This window comes from Prorops nasuta, unplaced genomic scaffold (assembly GCF_024137725.1).
Source record: "Prorops nasuta isolate Cenicafe-Biocafe unplaced genomic scaffold, Cenicafe_Pnas_1.2 PNAS00002, whole genome shotgun sequence".
In the NCBI taxonomy this organism is placed as follows: Eukaryota; Metazoa; Arthropoda; class Insecta; order Hymenoptera; family Bethylidae; genus Prorops; species Prorops nasuta.
In genome coordinates, this window is record NW_027116799.1 from 7,695,029 (window position 1) to 7,705,944 (window position 10,916).

At 40.2% G+C, this 10,916-nt stretch overlaps 1 protein-coding gene and 1 non-coding gene across 2 annotated transcripts; one reads left to right on the forward strand and one right to left on the reverse strand.

Annotated features, from left to right (window-relative positions):
- The first annotated feature begins 2,482 nt into the window (after positions 1–2,482).
- Positions 2,483–3,640, forward strand: LOC136780666 (GS homeobox 1-like). The gene is made up of 2 exons (XM_066739198.1): positions 2,483–2,747; positions 2,916–3,640. Exons 1-2 carry the CDS (start codon positions 2,483–2,485, stop codon positions 3,638–3,640), a joined length of 990 nt encoding a protein of 329 aa, XP_066595295.1.
- A 6,254-nt stretch (positions 3,641–9,894) lies between these two features.
- On the reverse strand, positions 9,895–9,966 carry TRNAP-UGG (transfer RNA proline (anticodon UGG)). Its single transcript has one exon. It is a non-coding gene; the product is annotated as a tRNA-Pro (tRNA).
- Positions 9,967–10,916: the final 950 nt, after the last annotated feature.

The following is a 10,916-nucleotide window of genomic DNA, read 5'->3' on the forward strand; positions in this document are numbered from 1 at the left end:
GGATCGCGTTTATTTGCGCGATACGCTCGATAAACCGTCGTAGGAATAATCATAAAATTATGATGCAACATTCGATTGCTGCCACCTACGGGCGTCCATTCCTATCCTTTCATCCGTTTACTCGAGAGGCGTTGAACTATCCATTACAGAAATAACCTTCTTGCCCCGTGAATCGCTTTAATTATCTCTCATCCCCTTAATAGAGGGTTATTAGAAACTCGAATTGCCTTCTCCTCCGAAATTTCGTTATGCGGAAGCCTCAAATAGCTCAACGTAATTTTATACACGGAACATCTGTGTAATTTCAGTGAAAAATAATAAAATCTCCCGAAATAATAGATTTCCATGGAGATTTTCCGGCAATTGTTATTAACGGAAAAGAATTGCAAAAATGCGAGAAAACTTCACGCTAATCGCTTGTCAAAACGAGAATTTCCTGTCGAAGATTGATAATGGTATTGTCGATGTAATCGTATACAGTATATAAATTAGGTAATATTAGCATACGCGTTTGTTTATAATCGTTTCAATATACGAAAACCAAATTGATCCGAGCATCAATTATTTATTTAGCTTTAATTGCAATGTATCCAGGAACTGATAAATGCATTTTCGACTGTTTAAGTGAGTCTAATAAGCTGTTTACCTATAATGCATTTAATCGAACGAATAATTCGAAGCACAGTTCGCTAATTCTCGCGATATGTTTGTGCAGCATGCCTGTAGTAAGTTTGTCGGACTATTGGCATTTCGTTTATTCACCTTGGTTGTTTGATTTCAGTCTACGCGAATGAATAATTTATAGGTACCGAAAGAATTGCATCAGGTAAAATACCCAATGTAAGAGTCTGATTTGATTCAAAGTTTCTCAGAGCCGTTGAATGATCGAGTCGAGCGAGAATTGGATTACCTTAAAGGCAAACATACAAGAGACAAATTGTCTTAAGGGTATAAAATAAAATTCGAACAGAGTTGTACTATCAAAATCGAGTGAATTAAACAGCAAAATTCCTCCTTGAAAATATTTCCCTCCAAAATTTTCCCTCGACGAGATAAAACGAGTTAAATATATATAGCAGGACAATCTTTAGGTTTCTTTTGTGTGGAGCTGATGATCGATATAGGTGGTACTATATATATGAGTGTTGAAATTACGGACAAATTAATTAATTATGTCAAAGCGAGAGTCCATAAAACTAACGACATTAATTTTCAAGAAAAAGCATCCAACGACTGCGTTTTACCTTTGGCTGATGTTTTATCTTGATCGCTCGTGCAGATTCCTCGACACGTTCCCAGCGAGCTGTCAGCCGACGAACGAGGACAGGAAAAGAGAAATCAGCTTGGAGTTCCACTCGTTAGTCGCCAGAGAAAAATATATAGGAGATGCGACAGCAGTGTTCCATTTTTCTTCATCCTTTACCCAAACACAAAGGATTTTCCTATTTAATTACATGGGACGAAAATTAATCTCACCGCTAGTAAAATTAATTGACTGCATTCGCAATATAGGCCGAAGTTTCAAATTACTTTCAAATACCTATTTGTTTACCGTGAAATACAAGTAAGCGAATGGAGAACTCAAGACAAAAACTTTGGTTGGAAAATAATTGGCGAGAGAATCTTGAGAACTTCGGAGCGTGTTTTGACCATTAAAAATTGTAGTTTGAAACGCTTGTTTGGAATTACAGTGGATCGAGTTGAATTGTCGAGGAAACAAGAATTTGATTATAGTTAAATAATTGCTTACTTGTGTAGTGCAAGGAAGGGAAGAGATTTTCCAAGTGGCGAGAGAGTCAGATTCGGATGGAACTCGAAGTAAAGTAGAAGCAAAGTGCGTAGGGTGTATGCAGGAATAATGAGGGAACGTATAGGGAGGTTTGGGGTAGCCGAGGCCAATAATAATCGAAAGATGGTCTGCATGATGCCGTATAAAGTTTCCGGCGGCAGGAGGGAGAAATTACCACCCGTCGAATTAGCGGGTAGCGAGAAAATGCCCTACTCACTGTCGTCCCTAGGGAGAGCAGCCCTACGCCCTGGCGCGGGGTGAGGGTAAAAAGGGTGCCCTTTTCGAGGGCGGGGCCCAAGTACAAAGGGCCCCATCCAAAGTATCAACCCCTGGGTGGAGTCTGCACCCTCTATATATGCACCCAAACTTCCACTCGGGGTGCAGAATTCGGTGCACTACCGTCCCGTCAACATCCTTCCACGATTTCATCTCTCAAAAACCAACCGGAAGTCCATCGAGGATTACCAGAACACTACGACCTACGTGTTGGTTAATAACAATAAAAGACAGTGTGACTCGGGGTGATTGAAATATTGCGAGTGAAACCGGAAATGAGCAGTGATTTCCGGTTGAGCGGTTCGGGATTCTCAAGGAGGAATTGAAGAGTTCCGGAAGTGCAGTGGTACCACCGACGGAGCGTCGAGTGACAAGTTATCGAGGATCGCAGTAAGGAAGAGAATTAACCAGAGGAAGATGTCGAGGAGTTTTTTGGTCGACTCGTTGATCGGCAACAATTCGCCACCGTCGTATCCGTTGCCTTACTATGGGAACCAGCTGCCCAATTACATGTTTAATTTCTTCAACCTGGGTCTGGGATATCAGCCTATTAGGCCCGTTCCTAGGCCGGCGCCAATGAGCGTCGCGGTGCCGATGAGTCCACCTGCGCTCACTGGTGCCCTCCCAATTTCCGGTCAGAGCCCGCCATCCCCCCTCAACACTTCCGCCAGCAGATTATCAGGTGAATATCCCCTCGATCGAATTACCAACCTCAAACTGCCAATCGATCCTCGCGAGGATTCTTTTAAAAGTATTGGAAAAATTGTAGAAAAATTACAGCCTGCCAATTGTCCTTTAAATCGGAAAAGACAGAGAGGACGAAGTTTGACGAGAGAACATTTTTTTGCAGATGCCTCAGGACCCAACGACTCGCCTTCTCGTGGTAGCACGCCGACGCCACCCCCACGCTCTCCTAATTCAATGACCGCCAGTTCAAAACGCATCCGCACGGCTTTCACCAGCACCCAACTTCTCGAATTGGAGCGAGAGTTTTCGTCCAACATGTATCTGTCCAGATTGAGGCGCATCGAGATCGCGACGAATCTACGCTTATCCGAGAAACAAGTGAAGATCTGGTTCCAGAATCGCAGGGTCAAGTACAAGAAGGAGGATCTACCGTCTGGACAGAGTCAGAAGTGCTGCTGTCTGAGAACTTGTGGCAAAAGAAAAGACTGCTCGGACGAGATGAACAGAAAATGCGAATCCAGCGACGAGTCTGATAGAAAGGACATTCAGGATAAATCTGCTGATTCCGCCTTCATCGACGGCTCCTCCAGCTTCAAGGCCAGCCAACCCACGACGGACCCGAAGATTCCCGCAGACTTGGACGAGAAGCCCAACTTCCTCGTGGATTCGAAGCTTTTTAACCACTCAGGATTTACAACGGACGTTAGGGATTTGTCGAGAACCTCCAAAAGGCCGTCCGAAGACAACCAGGATGACGCCGAGGCGAAAAAGATGAGAATAGATTTCCAATATGGCCTGTCAAACTCTATCCATGAAACCACAGTGGCCCCTGTTTTCAGAAATGTCAATTGTACTAAGCACACTGTTGAAAGAATCGTTAATTCCTAAAGGCACGATCGATTTTTCCAACAATTCACACACTGTTTTATCCTATTTCGAGCATTGCGAGGATCGATATTTTGGGAATGTATATATCTTTTATAAGATTTTTATATAAATATTACACTACTGGATGTGATACTTTTGTATGTGGCATATCGAATTCCCAGTGGACCAAATTACGAAATTATCGCGATATATTTGTACTATTGTTAAGAGTGTAAATATTGTATATTTTTATATATATATATACATAGTATATACTATACAAATGTCGAATACTTTAATATTTTAATATAAATACTGGAGCAATAAAAGATTCTTCTATTTAATATTTTTGTCTCGCTTATATTATCCTCGGTTTATTTTTCCAAGCAATATTGTATTTCTGTATAACTAGATAGAGATAAATCACATACTTTTTGTTCAGTTCGTTACACAAATTTTAAAACTTTCCACCAAGCACTAAATTTTAAACGGAAGGTAAATTTACGTTTTTCAGAAATTCTTTGAAGGAAGTTTAACCGAAGAATAATAAAATTTTTCGTAATGGTTTCAAAACCGTATAAATCTCAGAAATAAAGATCGCGCATTATCGATTAAATTGAATATATTTTCTTTACTTTCACATACACGCTAAGTGTGTATTTAAAAAAAAACATAACAAAAGCTACACTTTGTGGAATTTTCATAGAAAATTTTGGAATTCACCAGTATTGTTGGAAGAGGCATACCATTCTGTGTAGCAGAAATTTTTCCTACAAAATGACACGATGACAAAATATAATCTAATATTAATCACAAAATATTGCATAAATTAAACAAACAAAAGAACCAATATATTCACTAAAAGTAAACATATTATTAAAAATAGTAAATATTGACAAACAAATTTTAGTTTACACCTAAATTGAGAACATGAAACAGTGATTTAATAGTTTAAAATTATTGTTCCAGAAAATCGTAAAGAATAAATTCTACAATTCAGATATTGAGAAAACTATTTTCTTAATGAAATCGTAATAATTTTCTTTATGTCACAGAACACAGCTGTCTAGAGTATAAGTGTTTACTGACTAGTCGAGATTTCTCAGTTACTATCAAAACCGAGATAATAAAAAGGGACGTCAGTTCGTAAAATGGTCAGGTATTATCCACGCGATCGATTATCCAGCAATCGGTAGCACAAAGCCATAGTTGGTTGGGGGGGGGGGGGTGGAACTGGTTGGTGAGTTTTTCGGATGACTTTGGGAGAGCAAGGAGAAATAGCAGGCTTAAAAAAAGAGGAAGAAAGAGATATAGAGAGAATAAATAAGTAGAAGGAATATACGCGCGCAGACAAAAAAAGGAGGGAGAATAAGGAGCATGGTTCGCGGTCACTCGAGATGCGGCATTGTCGGTGGGAAACGGGCCGTGATGCCGTAAATCCTGGAAATTTGTCAAGAGGCCCCCACTTTGGGTTAAATTTAAGGTAAAACGTAGTTAATGGTGTTAAGGAGCGGTACGACAATACTTGGGAGCGCTCTCGAAGCCACGTCTCGCGACAATGGGGCACTTGTGTCGCTTTGCTGGCCCAGCGGGGCGAAGGGAGTGGGGGGAGAATCGAGGGGGACAGGCCGCAGTTGTGAGGCAGTCATGGTGGGAGAGACCCAGAACCGGCTGGCCTTTTTTCGGCCCAACTCTCGGGCCCATTGACGATAGTCGAGCTGCAAATTTCATTCATCCCTGCGCGAGAGACCAGAGTGAGTGGGAGAGTGGAGGCATCCGTTCATCCTCAATGGGACTCTTTAAGGCCACGACCAAAGTCACGATCAAAAAATTGTCACCGCTCTTCACATTCTTCTCGAGCGGCGACCTTTCAACTCCGCTGGAATTTAAGGGACGTTTAACGTCGGCCCAAAACTCTCAGGACGCCTCCCTTTTATGCTCCTTTTCCACACTCGGGCCACTTTCTCGCGAATTTCCCACCATCTTCATCCTATTCAAAATAAATATATATATATATGGACTAATATTTTTATCCTTCACTGATACATATTTTCCTCTCTCTTTTAAGGCTCCAAAATATTGATTTTATTGGATTTATCAACTCTCTTCTCTTCGCAACGTTTATTGGAATATTTTGTTAAGTGTAAATGGCGTTGTTATCAGTGCGATTCGAAATCCTACTTGATTCCAGAAATCTTAGGTCTCGCTGGCATGGAATGCCTTGCCTGATACGTGTCTAATTAGTCCAGTTCTCGGTCTCTCGTTAGCGTAACTTTGGATCTCGCTGCGAGTGGACGGCAACTAGACGAAGTCTTAATGGCTTCCCCGGACTAAATTTTCGTAATACATGCACGGATTCAGTGTCCGAAGATCGAAACACTTTGCAAGATTGAATCATCCCAGTTTGACAGCAATTTAAACTTTGAACAGCGACGAAATCTCTCGTTCCACATTCAAATATTGATTAAATTATTACGGGAAACGTCACCTTAATTTTACCGGAAAATTTCCGGATCTCTTTAATATCGCACTTGAATCTATTTCCTCCGACTGTTTTATATTTTCCCTGCAATCAACCGGTGTCATTCGTAATATATATATATACATGTCCATTATATATATTTATTGTTCTCGTGAAATGATGCAAGAGGGAAGATTGCAGTGTTGTTTTGGCGTGTTACTTTGAGAATAAATAAATGCTCGAGTGAACAGTTAAATAATACGTATAGTTGTTTGAAGATTCTCTTTCGTTGAGTGTACACGTACGGTGGAGGTAAATTATCCGTAGCAGCTCGTCGGGGAAACGTGGCTTGCAGGAAGACACAGGAGCATAAGGGAGATGATGCCGGTGGATGCCGTCGCAAGAATTCAAGTCACGTTACTCAACGACGATAATGCAATCGCAACTTCGTGAACCAGAAGATACTCTTTGACGGAGTCGCCTCTCAACTGGCAAGGCGTAACTTTATTTCCTTCGGATGCATGGAACATGAACTTTATGCACATTTCATCCACTTACAATTTTCCACAGAAACGCATAATTCTCCCATAAAACCCTTGCGAAACTTTCCTTACGAGCCTTCTTGTAATTGGATCAATTATGGCCTTTGGACTCTTAGGAAAAATACAAGCTTTCAACAAGTAGTTTCGACTTTGTCAAAACATTTTGAATATACTTTTCTTAAAAATTCCTAAATCTTTGTTTTCTTTTACAGTGTAATAATACAGTGCACGGATTTATAGCGATGGTAACGAAGGTACCGAAACAATAAGAGTCGTTTATTTGTGATTGGTGATGAATGGTGAGAATTGTTGGTAAATATAAGGATTGCTCGTGAAGCTTTTTATGTATGAAGGACGATAAAGGGGTGGTGTTGGTTAAGGCTCAGTGAGCTTGTATAGGCGATACGGGGATCCCGAAGAGGTTTCCACTCGACGCACTTGCATCGGATTTGTCGCGGCGACTAGAAGAGAAAGACGATCGTTGTTTAAAGCACGAGTTTCGAGTTTCGGGGCTACCGCAGGGATCCTCGAGTGGCTGTTCCGAAAAAAAAAACTAGTGCAACGGTTTCTTTGCTCGGTTCGATAATAATTTCGCCAGTTTCTCTCTTGGTCCGTACGAACGTGCAGAACTTGAATATGCACGTTGAGAATATTTATCAAACGGGTAAAACATCTTCACCGAAGGACACGAATGTTCGTGTATAGGATTTTTAGAGGAAAAATATGAGAAGGGGGGGGGGGGGTATGTAGAGAGAGATAATAAACATGGATACGAGAGTGAGAGAGAAGGGTGTTGCTGAATGGAGAGCAAAAAAGGAGGGGAGGGAAAGCTGTGTGAGATTCTGGTGGAAGGCGAGTTTTCAGCTTCCGGTGCGCGCTAATTCATTTCATTTTATGCGCACTGAAGAGGCGCTCGATCAAAGTTGTAAAAGCGAGCGCGACAGCACTCGAGTTGGCAACTGCGGGAGCAACAACACGGATCGGAACGGAGGAAGAAGGATGTGAGGTACGCGCGAGAGGAGTGTAGGCTCTCTCAAGGGGTGAGAAGGGAGGTGGAGACTGCCACAGAGCGGAATGGATGAATCGGAGGGGGAGTATGACACTGTGACACGTATGGACCGAAGTAGAAAGAGAACAGGCGGTGCGACCACTCGAAAGCTGGATTTTCAAACCGTTTTCCTCTTTAAACGTTTGCCGAACAATGGCGACGATGCGAGTAACGCGCGCCGCCATTGTGGATCGTTTTCACGCAGCAACGAGCATGCAAGGCCCAAAGAAGCTCCGGAATTTTGTTATACTGTCTCGCTTGGGACACGTGTCCTCCTATTCGAATTACAGGAACGAGCCAACTGGAACGAATGCGATAACGAATCACTTTATATATATAGTTCGACTACGTTGAGTGAATATCCCCCCTCCCCCTCTTTACAATCATATATAAATATCATTTTTCCACGTTAGTGCATTTTTAGTCATACTTTTATAGTTTTTTGTGTGTACATACTTATACTATATTAGTTAATTAATTTTTATGAAATTTTCTATTCCACATAGGAGCGAGATCGATCGCATAATCAACTTGCGTTTCTCATTTGAGACTGTTGAACCGTGAGATGGCCGAGTGGCGAAAGAAATTGAAAATATTTTCAGCATCAGCTGTGGTGGCCGTAGGTAAGACGTCGCTGTTGTGTAATACGTGCGATCCTTTTTGCGAGTGATCCTTATTGTGCCAGGCACGGTTGCTTTCGTGTTTACCCAATGACGCGCGGATAATTCTTTCGGCCACCTACAAAAATCCCGAAAAGGATCCCTTTTCAGTGTTACATCGTATCTTCGTAAATCTTTCACCTTGAAAACCATCAGGTTTTCGTGTATTCTTCGAGCAGCTCCTGTATTGCAAAAATGGATATACGATACATTGATTAAATTTAATTATTAATCGTTTCTCAGGCACTTCAATCTTGTCGAATATATATACGTGTCTATAGGTTTCTTTTTTAAACCAATGTACGAGAAGGTTCGGGATAGAGGAATTCTCTAGAAATTTGCAGACAACACTGAATCAGAGAGACCATCTATATAGGTTTTCTTTTCAAGTAGTCGTAACACGGTTAATAAGAAAATGCATTCCTCGAAACTGGCTTATCCGGATAAAAAGTAAATCTCGTTCGCTTAAATAATGTCACTGTACGTCGAAAGAAACTCGAAGTTGCAATTTAATCATGGTTCAATTTTCGAAATACTTTGCTGTACTTATTACGATCTTTTCCTCGTCAATCACGACCGGATCGAAGAAAGTGGTGAAATTTCTAGACTACAATGGAATTTTCCATTTATTGGTATAGTTTGATTAATAGCTTGCAAAGGCATACATGGAAAATGAAAATTTCGATTCACGTAAAACAAGCAGTTTTTAATTGAAAGTCGAAGCGAGAACTGATTGGAGAGCAGGGCAGAAAATTACAAAAGCTGCTTTATGCTGGCCGTACGAGCTCGTTCCGGTAATTTTCGGGAGAAACGTAAGTTGTTTCTAGTTTCACCGAGTCATTATTTGATCGTTACAAGTAGGCAGGTGCTGTATCACCTAGGTTAGAGCCACGCAACACGTTCGTGTATGTTTGATCTGAGTCAAAGCATGAAATACACGCATTAAACGCACCTGAGACTCGAGCGTGTCCATTCCAATTGGAACGGGCACCTCCCGTAAATTGCCCGAGGGTCTATCATCGACTAGCTCGATCAACTTTCCAAGAAAAACTTGCTTCGACCTTGATACATAATTATTAAAACATTCCACTCCTTTACAGATTCCGGCGCGTTGCCTCCCTCATTATTATTATTAACAGCTGAAACTCTCCAATTGCCTCAATATCATTCCGCGTATAATACAGCGATCATTAAAAGCAATGGCTTTATGCAAATCTTCTACTTAGGAGGACATTCCATTTTAGTTCCTCGCTCGGCAATAAGATAATCGTCGCTGGCGTTATCATATGCGAAATTAATTGTGCCCTTGGCCGTCGTAATAGAAAAAACGATTATTTATAACTTATCATGCGATAGAACGTTCCCCTTCCTATTGATAATCTCCATGATCCAACACGCGAAGTATACCTGTAGATATAAATGCTTATTTTCTCCAATTTGTCACTAATTTTATCATTTTGTCGAGGAATTATTAATTTGCAATTATATTGTTAGAAATTAATTTCTTGTAACAATTTTAATTTTATTGATACAGAAATTGGAGAAAAAAGAGAGTATAAAAAATTGGGCTCAGCCGGGATTTGAACCCGGGACCTCTCGCACCCAAAGCGAGAATCATACCCCTAGACCACTGAGCCGCTCACGACTGTTCCGTCTTATTTCAGGTAGACACTGCGTGGCTGTTATTTCTCATCGATCTTGCTTTATACTTCCTTTTTAGTATTTGTGTCAACTTTCACGCAACGCTAATAATAAATAATAACAAGCGACATCTTTTTTTTATTTTATCAAACTAGTTGCATTCATTTTATCTTTAATATTTACCATAACGGAAACAAGGTCACGATACTCCAACCTTGTTTTGCAGAGTAACGTAACGTTACAGTTATTCATATATTATTATTATATTAAATAATTATATTAGATGAAATTAGACCTAGCTGACTCTTATTATTAATAAACATTTTTTCGTTACTTTTCTAGGAGTTTCTCGAACAAATGATAATGTCCCAGGTGTTTATTTTAATAATGATCGACATTTCTTTTTAACGAAGGAAAAGTGGAAAGTGAAAAGTTTGGTCGAAACTTGGACGAAGTAAAATTTTTGATATTTGGTTTTCAAACAGGTTTATTAAGAGGGTCCTTGTTTAGAATATGCATACGATGCTAGAAAATATTGGATACTTCCTGCACACATATACATTTATATATATATATATGCAAATTATGAATTTGAGCATAGAGAAGCTTGTGACAAAAGTTACGGCAACTTCGCTAAAGCGTCACGTAATGCTGTACAGTATTGTAGGGAGTACATCTGGGAGCCCATGTCTTTAGGAAAATATAAAGAAAAATTGGCCCTCATATACCAAGCAATATTAAATAACCACAAAACCACGGCTGTGCTTTATTACGTCAAATCTCGCTCCTTCATTAGTTGCTTTAACCACTTTGTCACGCAATAGCGTAGCCTTAAAAATTTGCACAAGTCAATAAAATTTATTTAAATTTTTTAATTTTCCACCAGTTAGCAACAAAGAATAAACTTTTGACGATTCGAATAATTTTACTTATATATTCTTTGCTT